At 35.1% G+C, this 13,263-nt stretch overlaps 2 protein-coding genes across 2 annotated transcripts; both read left to right on the top strand.

Annotated features, from left to right (window-relative positions):
* The first annotated feature begins 2,515 nt into the window (after positions 1-2,515).
* Positions 2,516-6,236, top strand: cryba2b (crystallin, beta A2b). The gene is made up of 5 exons (XM_065248920.1): positions 2,516-2,634; positions 2,837-3,021; positions 4,131-4,272; positions 5,608-5,750; positions 6,050-6,236. Exons 2-5 carry the CDS (start codon positions 2,861-2,863, stop codon positions 6,195-6,197), a joined length of 594 nt encoding a protein of 197 aa, XP_065104992.1. The 5' UTR covers positions 2,516-2,634; positions 2,837-2,860; the 3' UTR covers positions 6,198-6,236.
* A 2,299-nt stretch (positions 6,237-8,535) lies between these two features.
* fev (FEV transcription factor, ETS family member) lies at positions 8,536-11,877 on the top strand. The gene is made up of 3 exons (XM_065249052.2): positions 8,536-9,763; positions 10,245-10,316; positions 10,576-11,877. Exons 1-3 carry the CDS (start codon positions 9,682-9,684, stop codon positions 11,121-11,123), a joined length of 702 nt encoding a protein of 233 aa, XP_065105124.1. The 5' UTR covers positions 8,536-9,681; the 3' UTR covers positions 11,124-11,877.
* Positions 11,878-13,263: the final 1,386 nt, after the last annotated feature.

Here is a 13,263-nt window from a genome sequence, read left to right as displayed (position 1 = left end):
TGTTTGTGGATAAATTTTTGATCTAAATAGGATCTTACACAACAATTCCTCTGTAGGCACATTGTGTTTGAATGAATATGTCTAGAAACATTGTTCCATTAATACATTAAGTGCTTGGCAAACAGCAACCTGCTACACTGGCTATGTGGCAGTTAAAAAGGGTAACTGTTGAAAATGCAAATAACATTTCTTCCTTGCCTTTGGCAGTAGATTAGATGGAAATGTCTCTATCTGAGTACTATGACTGTGGTCTGCAGAACAGCTCGGCTTGTGTGTTCATACACATAAAGGACATTATCTGAGCAGATGTCACCTGCACTAGCTGTCTGGACCTGTTCACATCTGCCCTTAGAAGGATTAGTTTCCATGGTGCCCTCAAGAAAATGTCAACCAGTAAGGTCTGTTTAATAAGTATTCAGATAACACTGGCCAGTTTCAGGGCACTTTCACACCTGTTTGTAAACTGTAAATTCATTGCAATTAGAAAAACACAAATTTGTTGCGATAGGGTTACCAACTATTAAACATTTTCAACTTCAAATGTGTGATATTTAACAACAATATACAGTAGGCTATACTCTTGAAGTAATACAGAAGCATCACATTTTCTCATATGCAAATGCTTCATTTGCATTTCAAATAACTATGACAGTTATACAAACAATGATGCAATGAGGGAATTTTAGAATGATAGTATGCAAGTTTTAAAGTAATATGTATACGTTTTATTTCATTTTCAGAACTTAAAACATTTACTCCACCTGCTTTATTCGAAAGTGAAGGTTGACTAGATGCATTGTGGAACCAGTATGACTTTCCATTCAATAACATAGAGATTCCCTACAGTGATAACTGCATTTACGGTTTTTGCTCAAGGGTACAATTAAAAAAATTTATCCACCGGTTGCCTGTATAGCCTATCTAGGTTTGTACCAGCCCAGGGCTTTAACTGATGAGCTACTGCCATCTGACCATTTGAAAATTCATATACAGCACATTTAAGAACTTACAGAATTACTCCCATACTAAATCTTAAATATATTACATTGTGAATATATTTTGTGTACACAGAAAAACAGCCATGTATATACATTTAGTTATCTAAATATGTAATATGCAATGCAAGTACCCTTTGCTGCTGCTGCCATTATGAAATTTGGGTAATAAGCAATAGTAATTTCTTGTTTCATCAGGGTTATGATGCAGGGTTTTTAGCTGCGGTGTGTGATATGTAAATAAACTAGATTTCCTATAGGAAAATTTGGATGAAGTCAGACCTGTCAAATGAGTACAAGACAACAGCTGTGTGTTCTGTGGCTCTATACAGCACCTGTTCTTATGCAAACAACACACAACAGGTGAGAATATTTACATGTGCATGCACAAATACATGCATGTCCCTGCCTTATCTTATTATAATATTGATTAGGGATTTGTTTTTAGTAGAGGTGTAACAAACATGAATAAAGGAAATAATGCTGCAAGGACAAAGACCACAAAGGAAGCAAATGGAAACTGCAATAAAGTATTACACCACTAGATGTCATCAGAAAGGCTGATGATGATTTTTAACATTTAATTTTTCATCAATAATTTAATATATATATATATATATATATATATATATATAAGTGATCATGTACTGCATTAAATAACACTTGTGTTATAAATATAATTATTATAATTTTGTCTCATTATTATGTTGTCCTTGATTTTTAAAGTTATTCATTGCAAAGAAATCTATTTACATTGTATACTATATGATTTTATATAAACTCTGTAAATAACAGCAGTTATTGGCATAAGTTAAAAGGACACCCCTTGCTAAACGGAATGTACACAAACCCACAAACTAAGGGAGATAATTAAATCGGGTTGGAGACCCAGAATAAGGGACAAACAAATAGAGACAGATTAATAAATATACTGCAATGAAAAAAAATCCAATGCCTTATTGCAACTTATGTGACTTTTAATTTAAATAAATACGTCTATACAACTTCTGTGCTGTATTTAGCACCAATTATAGCTTTCAATACCTGGCTTCATGTATCTCTGTACAGTACTAGTAAAGCATTTAAGTCATTTTGTTTTATAATATACATATGAACTCTGGTCTGGATCACAGCCTGCTTACAATGCATTAGTTTATCAAATACTGACCAAAATGAAAAAAGCAGATAAGATAAAATACAGATAAAACACAAATAAAAGATCACAAAATATTTTCTGTGTTTTGCAAACGACTGATCCCACTATAGTCATTCTGTAGGCCACCACCACACAGTTCTGGTCAGAAAGAGCACCCTCAACCAGTCACCAGAGAGGAACCACCACTGAATAATATAATATCCAAAAATTCTGCTCTATCCGTTCAAGTCTCATGTCAAAGCATGTTGTAAACAGCCAAGGGTCCAGGATGGGGACAAAATGTGGAGTTTTGATGAGTCAGTGGGTCTCTCTACAATGGGGTGCACCAGGCTCAACAATAGCGAAGGCTAATGCGTTTTTCTGTAGGCCGCTGCTGAGTGAGCAGGCCTGGTGTTCATTCTGCGCTGAATGAGGGACCATGTGCTATAAAAACACTGGACAAGAGCTTGGCCACCATTATACTGAATTTGTTTACCTCAGTGCGTAAGTATGCCACACTTGCTCTTAAGGAGAAACACCAGTAGATACAGTAAATTTGTACATTGATCCTAAAAATCAATTTAAAGACAGAAACAAATACTTCAATGTGTTGTCAACACTTTGCAGAAGAATAGATTTGTTTATTTCTACATTGGAATTTGGTGCATGGCTAGATGAATTCACAAGCTCTTCACTTTTCTCATAGAACGTGTGGTGATCGGAAGCAATCATGAACCCACAGCAGGAGTTGGAGCAAAGGGGGAAGTTTAGGATGACTGTTTTCGAGGAGGAGTACTTCCAGGGCAAGAGCTGTGAGTTCACGTTTGAATGTCAGAATATTCTGGAGAGAAACTTCCAGAAGATTCGCTCCATTAAAGTGGAAAATGGACCGTAAGTGTAATGATTGGATTTCTTATGTGTAAAATATAAAGAAAAGAGTTGACTGATGATAATATTTAAAGGGGTCATATTGTGAATTTTTTTAAAATGTAAAATAACACAGATAATTTATTATAGCATGTGAAAATTGCCACTTTGTAGGCCTGAGCAAAAGTGTGTCAATTTTGGGTGTGTCCTTTAAAATGCAAATGAGCTGATGAAATGCAAACACTGGTCACAATGATGGTGGTTTATTGTAATTGAAACTCAGTTGTGCTGTCAATTATTTGCTCTTTCTCTCTGAACTAAATGGCAGTGCCTTGGTTGGATGGTGCAGATTAGGGGGGCGGTATTATTGTAATTCACCTTAATACCTATCTCACAAAACAGGTGAAATTTGGACTACCTAATTTTTCACATGCTTGCAAAGAATGGCTTACCCAAACAAAGTTACTGGGTTGATCTTTTTCACATTTTCTTGGTTGATGCACTGGAGACCCAATTATAGCATGGAAAAAGTCTGATTTTCACGCTATGACCCCTTTAAAATATTATAATATATGATGTATTATATATATATATAAACAGATGTATGTATAAATTTACAGAAGAAGAGCATGTGTATTTCATTTCAATTCCTAATTGTGGTCTTTAATATCTATTGTGCTACAATTATACTTTATTATATACATACAAACTTAGTAGGCATTGCCTGTTTGTTTTATGAATACAAGTATATTATTATCATCAAAACAAATATGCTAATGTTAGAACACAATTACGTGACAATATACCATGTTTGAAGTTAAGACAAAATGACAAACAAATTTCTATCTTCATTTCAATTCCAGACCGGGAGGTTAAAATGACATATTCGCACAGAATGTAGGCAAAAAGAGATTGAGAGGCAGACAGATAGCAAAGCTATGGCTGGCAGCTGCCTGCTGTGTTGTAGTTGATGTGGTGACAGATCAACTGATAAAAGAACAACAGCAGCTCCATTCAGCACACACACTATTATGTTTGCTTTGGCTTTTGTATCCTGATCAGCAGAGATCATTGCCGTGTAAAATGGTGTTACTTCCTGGTTTGTGTTGACTATAACTCTCTCTTTCTCTTAGCTGGGTGGGGTATGAATATCCTGAGTTCCAGGGCCAGCAGTTTATTCTGGAGAAAGGCGACTATCCCTGTTACCAGGCCTGGAGTGGGAATAGCAGTTACAGAACGGAACATATGCTTTCTTTCAGACCAATTAAATGTGCAGTAAGTTTATTTAAAAGGAACCCAAAGAGCATTTTATATTAGGTGTCTACTATTTATAAGAAGGAGTGTATACAGTGTGACTATTGTGTACATATGCATTGTTACACTGTACCTACATTTAAAGTATCTGTATGCAATTACACTCTTGACCCCACCCCTAATCCTAAACCCCACCCTTAACCATAAACCTGCTTTGAACAACGTGTGCCATTTATGGCTTAATTGTTCCATAAAGCCTTTCACATCCAAAGTACAATGCATTAAATGCTTTAGGTACACTCTTTAAATGAAGTAAGAAATAATTGACAATGGGCCATTGAATTATAAGAAAATAATGCACACCCATGGTGCTTTGCGTCGTGCCGTTACACTGCGGGTGTGCATTATTTTCAAATAATTAAAAGGGCCGGAGACAATTATTCCTCTTATACCACGGTTACCACAAACATTGCTCTGGTGCCTATTTTTAAGACTTTTGACAAGAAATTAATGTGTACCCACGGAACATTTCTCAGCCAATCACAATACAGTATTCAACAGACCCGTGGTATAAAGGTGGTTAAAAGATTCTTCACAGCGATGTCATAGAAAAGGGTTTCCCAATCCTGGTCCTTGAGTACCTCCTCCCAGAATGTTTTAGATGTGTCCTTATTTAACACACTTGATTTAACTCATCAGCTTGTTAGGGAGTTATGTTAACCATTCTGGAAGGAGGCTGATAAGTTGAAGTTGTTTTAAATAAGGAGACTCAAGGATCAGGATTGGGAAGCAATACCATAGAAGAACCATAAAAGAACCAATCAGTCAAAGGTTCTTAGAGGAACAATTTCTTTCATGCCTTTTTATAATTTAAAATACTTTAAAACAGAATGTTTCCTTGGATGTTAAAGGCTTTTATGGAACCGGTTAGCCAAAAATGTTTCTTCTATGGCACTATGAAGCACCTTAACCTCCCAAGACCCGAGCTTTGGTTTGTCTTTTTTTCATATTTCTTCCAGCTATTTTGGGGTTAGGAAGAATCAATAAATATAATAACCAAATATTTTTCTAAAAACATGAAGCAGTGTATTTGTCCATGTTTGTGTACAACAGGTTCCAGTTACACAGAATTAAGTATTATGGTGCAAACATAAAAAAATGATGTTCACATGTGGACATCCAGGTCTTAGGAGGTTAATGTTTTAGAGACACCAAAGGGTCACACCAACAGCTGAGACAAGCTGTTTGGTTTAAGCAGACTTGAAGTCCAAACCATTGTAAAATACTTTTTCATCGCTGTTAATCTTAATGTTAAATTATCATTCCCAAGAATTTATTTCATAATTTTCCTGACAGAACCACAGTGACAGTAAGATAACCCTTTATGAATGTGAAGACTTCATGGGACGTAAATTTGAGATGTGTGATGACTATCCTTCACTCCAAGCCATGGGCTGGTGTAACAAAGAAGTTCCCTCAGTCAAAGTCAACTCTGGAGCGTAAGTCCATCATCCTCACACAATTCATCATCAACAACATCTGAATATTAGTTAAACACACACACATGCAAACAGTCACATATATTTTCAATTGTCACCTAATTATTATAAATCAAATGCTATATAAGAAACATTAAACTTGATTTCCATGTGTGATTTGCCAGGTGTTTTCTTTCGTGGTAGCCTACTCTATTTCTTTGTGACGAATAATGAATCACTTGCATAATGTAGCAGCCCCCTGCACGCTGTCTTATTTGTGTGCTGTTCAATAAATTAGATTTGCCCTTTTACTCTGGCAGCTGGGTTGGCTATCAGTTTCCCGGTTACCGTGGATATCAGTACATCTTTGAGAGAGACAGACGGCAAGGAGAGTACAGATGCTACAATGAGTACGGCACCCAGGCACACACCAATCAGATCCAGTCTATGCGCAGAATTCAGCAATAAGACAAGTCTCCTTTATGTACCCTTCATGTCATGACGTGTCATAACAATAGGCAATAAAAACATTATTTAAACTACGCTAGACTGCTTTCTTTTATTAGTATGACTACTCTGCTCAAATCATTTTTCTGCAACATGGTATTTTGTTGTAATACTTAAAAATGGCAGAACTATCTGATTCAAACATTTCTATGTGTTAGAGTTGGATTCATTACTTGTCAAAATGCAGAAAGGTTTGACAAATTTGTTTAATAAAGTGGTTGTTTAACGCCATCTAAAAATCATTAAAACTATGGAATAACAGAAATGTTTAATAACTGTTCAAAATATGACTAAGGAATATTTTCTTTTTATAAATAAATTCCATGTACAATTTTTAGTTTTTTAAAAGGATTTCCTTTTTGGATTTTCGTCAAAGTCTTGCATTTCAAAAACATTTTTGTCAAATATGTTTTAGTTTTACTTATAAAAGAAATTAATATGTGGAGTGGACAGTTGTATTTTTGTCCATAAACTGAATTTCTTATAATTATATTTATATATTTTTTTAACTTTTTTCAATTAACGTTTTTGCTTGTACACCAAAACTAAGCTCTGATCATTATAAACTATGAGTAAATAATTTTAAAAATATGTTAATATGTCGCAGTGCATGGCGCGTGCGCTACATTAAACGTTATTTCCTGCATTTGCTCCCTCTTCTGCCTATAGTTTCCTGTCGCCTCTACATTTCGTATTTTTAAGAGGGATAACGCTCTTAAATGTTAAAAAAGATGAAAGATTAATGATGATAACTAATGTTATTATCATCATATTATTAAAGAAACACTATGCGTGTTTGAGTGGGTGCTCACGTGCTCTCACCAAGCTTTGTCTGGAGCTGTCCGAGGTCCTGACCTCATTTACTGGCTACATCCCGCACATATTAATGTTTCATCATATGATTTGCTGTTGTTCAAATCAGCAAAGAAAGACTAATGGTATGGATGGATCCTTTACATGATGACGGTGATAGTGGAAGAGAGTTTATTTTGTGACAATAGGATCCGGGTGTGATTCCGCCTCTTATTTGTTTGTTGTATAACCGCTCAGGACTCGAGCAGTATTTAGCTGCACACACCCACTTACAGCATGAGATCTGGAATACGACAAAGTTTGTGTTTGAAAACTCGCTTCCACACCCAGTCCAGGATCTCCTAATAAATGTTCAACTGTACACACCTTTATCAAATACACATTTCAAGTCCAGTAGATTAAAAGTGCAACACTGGTTCCAGTGCAGTGGTTAAAAGGCACGAGTGATGAATGCAGCTGGATCTGAGACAGGGTGCCGTATGATAGGCTATATCAGGACGGGGTAAGTCAATTTTTAAAGGGAGAAAATCATAGCTTTAACATAATTATTAGTAGCCAATTTAGTACAAATGACTGACAGGTTATACAGTTAGTGGCAAATCAAACAAATCTAGCTAATACTGGCCATTACTTATCTGCAACTATACCACAATAAACATCTGTACATTTTTTCACATGCATTAGATAATAGATTAATACAATGTTTATTTCCTTTACTTTTTTTGGGATTTTGCTTTCCCCTAATACTTTTTTTTTTTACTATTTAACAAGTGCTTTAGGTGTGCTCCATGAGATCTGTTTACCTACTAAGATAAACGTCGTTTGGGTGTGATGCGTGGACTTTTATACATTGCCTTGCATTCTAGGCTTGTTTTATGTTGCCTGCGATTTCTTTTATGACTCAGGCAGCTAAAGCAAGTCTGGGAGGCTCGAGACAACACGACATTGCGCGCACCGGAGAGGGACACGTGGACGAGATGGAATTGTTACAGCTGTTTGAGTTCATACAGCCTAAATCTACTGCATGATGCCATAATTTTAATATAAATAAAACAGAATCATATAGATAAACAGATTCAATGTATTCAGAAAGGTAGACCGTGAGTTTTAGGCTAAACCCATCAATTTAACCCATTGGTAATTAGGCCTAACTACAGTGGGGGATTGTAGCACTATTTGTGTTATGAACAGTTTTGAAACATACATACTTCTAAACTGACTATTTTATAAATTGATTTATGCTACACTGTAAAAAATATTCGACCATTGAATCATCATGGCAACATACGTTTTATTATACAAAAAAAATGTAAGGCTGCAATGTGTTATACAGTGTACGTGTTAAAGATATAATTTTGTATAATGTTAAAATATTGCTTATATATAATATGTGTATTAAAGGGGCCTCTTAAACACACTCTTTGTTTTCTATGTTTTTAATAAAACTCTCTAAATTCTAAAAATGTAGCCTATCTGTGTTCATCATATGAGATGTAATCGCTTAAAGTAATGTGAGGTTTTGATGGGGAATTACGTTACAATTATTGAGTCATTTTGGTGCTGCTTTAAATTAATATAAAAATTTAAACTGTTGTGTTTCCTAAAGGACATTTTCCAGTGGTGTGGTATGTAAAACAACAGTGACCTTCAGACTTATTTCCAAAGTTTCAGGATAATTCATTTTAAATTACTATCGTTTGTAATGGGAATTAAACAGTTACACCGACTACTCCAACAATGACTTATTTCATGGAGCAGCGTTGAGACTTAAAAACAAATATTTGGACCCCTGTCGTCAATTTAATTACTAAATAGACATTATGAATAAATATACAATTATGAAAAATCAATAAATAGACAGACATTATAAAATGTTTGCATTAGCTCATATAAGACAAAAATAGCAGCTTCTTCTCTTTAATATGTTGACAAGCCAGTGATAAATGGCCTAAACCCATCAAATGCGACCACTGTTATGATATGTTTTCCTCCCTACTTAAAACAAACAACGAGTCCAGTTTAAAATTATCATTTGGGTGAAATATTCTTATATTTTAGGAGAGTTTAGCTGAAATTCCATTTTTAAAAAATATTCATTTTAAAGGTGTTTAACAGAGGTCCAACAGGCCACCTGATCATAATGCAGGGCTCAGGGTTTACAGTACCATTTCACATCTATTGCGTATTAAAGCAACATAAGTTTGGATAAAATGTTCCTGTTTACCGTTATGCAGTGAGGCGTAGTTTAAAGGCAAATATTCTCTTCCAACATTGAACATGCCTTTTTGTTTGCTAAGGGGTAAAAGGCGGAAAAGAAAGAGGATCTGAACCGGTTTCCATGTCAAACACTTCAATTCTCCATAGAAACTGTGATCTTAACGCAGAAACTTTATTAAACCTTGATGGTGGATTGATAAGGGCGAATTTCTATCGGTTCCTTTTTATTGTGGAGACGGGGAGGGATGACAGAGGTAAATTGCTCTTTTAATTAAACCAATGCACCGAAGGAAATTGCTGTCTGAATATTGTCTCAGAGATGGGGCTTGCGACAGTTGCCTGGAAACTTCAATCTGTCTCACATTTATTCCAGATCACAGTTTTGAGATAAAGTTTAATAAAAATCTTTGCGCCAATGAAAGCCAACGCTTTCACGTCCACCACCACAATGCGTCAGAACTGCGGAGGAAGCCTTATGTTTAACATGTATCTCTCAGGTACGCAGTCTTTTTGTGCATAAAACGAGAAATAGTGCTGAAATGAATGAAAGAGAAAAGGGGATGCTAGGGCTCGGCACGCTGCGCACGCTGCGCTCTATTGCCGGGTGACTTTTCCATCTGGAACGCGTGTCCTCTTTTGTCGGAAATCGGATATCCTTTTTCCTGGACGCGTTTCCTGACCTCAACGCTGAAGTTAGGCAGAAAATCTGGACAGATACTTTGAGCAGCAACACAAGAATACTAGCAATTCATGAGAAGGGAAGATTTATAGCACATTTTTACATATGCGCAATTTAGTTTCTCTAATAAGTTTGTTTATCTGAAATTACAAATGTGGGGAAATATGTTTAATGCATTAGTGCATCTATGGAGTTTTTACTCATGTTTTAATATTTTTAAGATATTTTTAATGTCAAAATTTACAAAATGGCCTGGGTAGCAGGATACTAATTATAAGTAGTCTATTTAAACGTTTCAGACCATACGGAAAATCTACTGAAGGAAAGCAAAAGCTCTACCTGGACTCCCATCAACACCGGCGTGCAAAAAGGTGCATTTTGCCATGCATTGATTTATTTCTTAACTGATAATTATTATAAAGCAAAAAATGTCGAACATTCTCTATTTAGCAAAGAAATGTCCTTGCGAAATTGTATTAATAATATGCGAAAATGTTATTTTTTAATATAATTTTATTCTGTTTTATAATTTTAAAATATATAATTTTTTTAATAGCCTATATTTTTATATTATTAATTTTGTTTTTGTTTCACACATTAACAATTCTAAAATTGTATGTTTCATTTCAGGAAGTGGACAAATACAACTGTGGCAATTTCTTCTGGAGCTTCTGTCAGACAGCACAAATATGTCATGCATCGCCTGGGAGGGGACCAATGGAGAGTTTAAACTGATAGACCCGGACGAGGTCGCCAGACGATGGGGGGAACGCAAGAGTAAACCGAACATGAACTATGACAAACTGAGCCGAGCTCTGCGCTATTACTACGACAAAAACATCATGACCAAGGTGCACGGAAAGCGCTACGCCTACAAATTTGACTTTAACGGCCTGGCACAAGTCTGCCAACCATCTTCCACCGAACAAGCTATTTATAAATTTCAGAGCAACTTCGCTCCCATTCAGTTTTCAGGCATTTCCAAACTCAATCTGGTTGCTCCAGGGGTCGGACCATCAGGGTTCTCTTACTGGCCCGGATCTCACCCGACTCTCTACCACAGCCACAACCTACAACCACCAGGGCCATTCGGTGCCGTTTCTGCGTCGCATTTAAGTTGCGTTAACAATATCAATAGTTTAAATAACTTGAATAATATCAATAATCACTATAACTGATTTTATGCATTAAAAATGCGCATCCATACACGAGACCAATATTCAATAGCATATTGACACTAATTGACATACACTATACGGTACTGGAATAACCCAGCAAATGTATCTGCAATAAATTCATATGTCTAAAAATAGTTATTTCGAGTTGTCAATGTTTGAGCAAAAAATTTAGTCGATGGATCAACATCGGTCACCTTATGTAATTTAGCGCCATCTAATGGAAATTAAACAAAAATAGCATAGGCTATTCAACAAATTTATTGTGTTGATCATTATGATTTTTCGACAGTTTAAATAAATTTAGCTTGAATAGGCTACGTGCTCAAATTCCAATATTGGACTGATGCAGGCTGTGTAAAAATAATATTATTAATTAATAAAATGTATTAAATCTAGGCTTAAAATTATTATGCCTTCGTGATCAAGAACAAAAGGTAAGCCAAAATAAAGCTTGAAAAATTATATGTATTAAATTACTACCCTTTTGTAACCAAGCAAATTGTAACACGTGCATTTGAATACTCTATTTAAATATCCTACTGTGCACTACGTTTTAAATGAATTAATTGTATTTTATTTAACGACTACGGGCGGTTTAAGTCTAAACAAAAGGCTAACAATTACAATTGAAATCGAATAAATTGCAAACAATAACTATGAATGTGTTTTATTTTTATGTGTTAATTTATGAGGACTCTTATGTGTATTAATTTATGAGGATTCTTCTTGGTTATTCCTAACATGTATTTTTGCTTGAAACATACATTAAACAAATTCATGTAAATTAGTAGGCTATAACGTCTATTATTATTTTTAGCTTTGTGTGTGTGTGTGTATGTGCGTGTGTGTGTGTGTGTGTGTGTGTTTGTGTGTTTGGTAGCAAATTTGGTAGCACAAGGACTGGAGTAAAATTTGTCAAGCACGTGTAGCTAATCATGTGAGACTAGACAACGGTCTTTACAAGGAACACTTAATAAACTTAAAGCAAAACGATATATCAAATAAGTACGCAATTTTTAAATATGCAAAATGTAAAAAGGGTCAATGCACGAGCTTGTGGACTTGTATACACACTTTCAGAAAAAAAGGTACAAAGGTTTTGTAACTTTACAGGTATATAAAAACATAATACAATGTTGTATTACAAAACAAATTACTGTTCCAAGGACCTATTGTGTACCTTTAAAGGTACAGTTAACTGTTTTGTACCCCTAAAATTTACCTGGTACAAAATTGTTCCTTAAGGTAAACAATTGGTCCTCAGGGTATAATAAGGTACAATATTTCAATGTGTTGTATACTCATAAAGGTACAAAAAGGTACCTTTTAGGATACCACCCCAGCGACAGAAAAAGGAACAACTTTGTACCTTTTTTCTGACAGTGTAAGGATTACTACAAATCTTTCATCTGAACTGAGGGACAGCATTTTTCCTTAATGAATTTTGTTTGTCCTTATTAGTAAAAACACAAAATAAATAAAGTAAATAAAGCAAAATGATTTATGTTAATGTAAATTTATAGTATACAATTTTGCAGTCATGGCACAAGAGAGCGCAATCTAACTGTACTCGACCATAGCTACAACATACCATCAGATTATTATCATAAGAAAGTGAAATAAAACAAAAATACTAAAAACAAACTAGGGAAATTGAGAAAGAAATTACAGCTTTTCTGTAACAGAGACTAAATAGTCACACAATAGTACATACGGATACTAATGCATTACAAATAAAACCAAAAGTCCATGTTTCTTTGTTAATTTGGCTAGTTGTTTATTGAATAGGTAAGGAATTTCTTCAACATTGCTTTGGATTGTGAGTAGACTGATAAGTCCCGGCAGTGTGACTTGCATGCCAATAGCAACTCCATTGGGGTCCTCTATTTTAAGCACGATTTGTTTTCACTGACACGCTGGACGTATTTCAGATCCAAATCTGGCTTGGCAAACAAACTTCAGCTTAAAGAAAGTCTTCTCGGAAAGAAAGACTCTGTGTGTTTCCATTTAGCCAAGGTGTTTTGCAAACAAAGTCATTTCTAAGATCCTCCTCAGAGTAAATAAAGACTAGATATTTAAATGACATGATAGCCAGCTTCAAAACTAAATGACTGAATAGGCCTTCACAACAAACTACCTC

Source organism: Paramisgurnus dabryanus, chromosome 15 (genome assembly GCF_030506205.2).
Source record: "Paramisgurnus dabryanus chromosome 15, PD_genome_1.1, whole genome shotgun sequence".
NCBI classification, from domain to species: Eukaryota; Metazoa; Chordata; class Actinopteri; order Cypriniformes; family Cobitidae; genus Paramisgurnus; species Paramisgurnus dabryanus.
The sequence above is the reverse complement of the archived record's forward strand: the minus strand, read 5'-3'. Positions and strand labels throughout refer to the sequence as shown.

Coding starts and splice junctions, on each gene's coding strand:
- cryba2b (XM_065248920.1), top strand. CDS start 2,861: ATGAACCCACAGCAGGAGTTGGAGCAAAGGGGGAAGTTTAGGATGACT. Junction 3,022..4,130: donor ATTAAAGTGGAAAATGGACC/GTAAGTGTAATG, acceptor TCTTTCTCTTAG/CTGGGTGGGGTATGAATATC. Junction 5,751..6,049: donor GTCAAAGTCAACTCTGGAGC/GTAAGTCCATCA, acceptor TTACTCTGGCAG/CTGGGTTGGCTATCAGTTTC.
- fev (XM_065249052.2), top strand. CDS start 9,682: ATGAAAGCCAACGCTTTCACGTCCACCACCACAATGCGTCAGAACTGC. Junction 9,764..10,244: donor GTTTAACATGTATCTCTCAG/GTACGCAGTCTT, acceptor TAAACGTTTCAG/ACCATACGGAAAATCTACTG. Junction 10,317..10,575: donor CAACACCGGCGTGCAAAAAG/GTGCATTTTGCC, acceptor GTTTCATTTCAG/GAAGTGGACAAATACAACTG.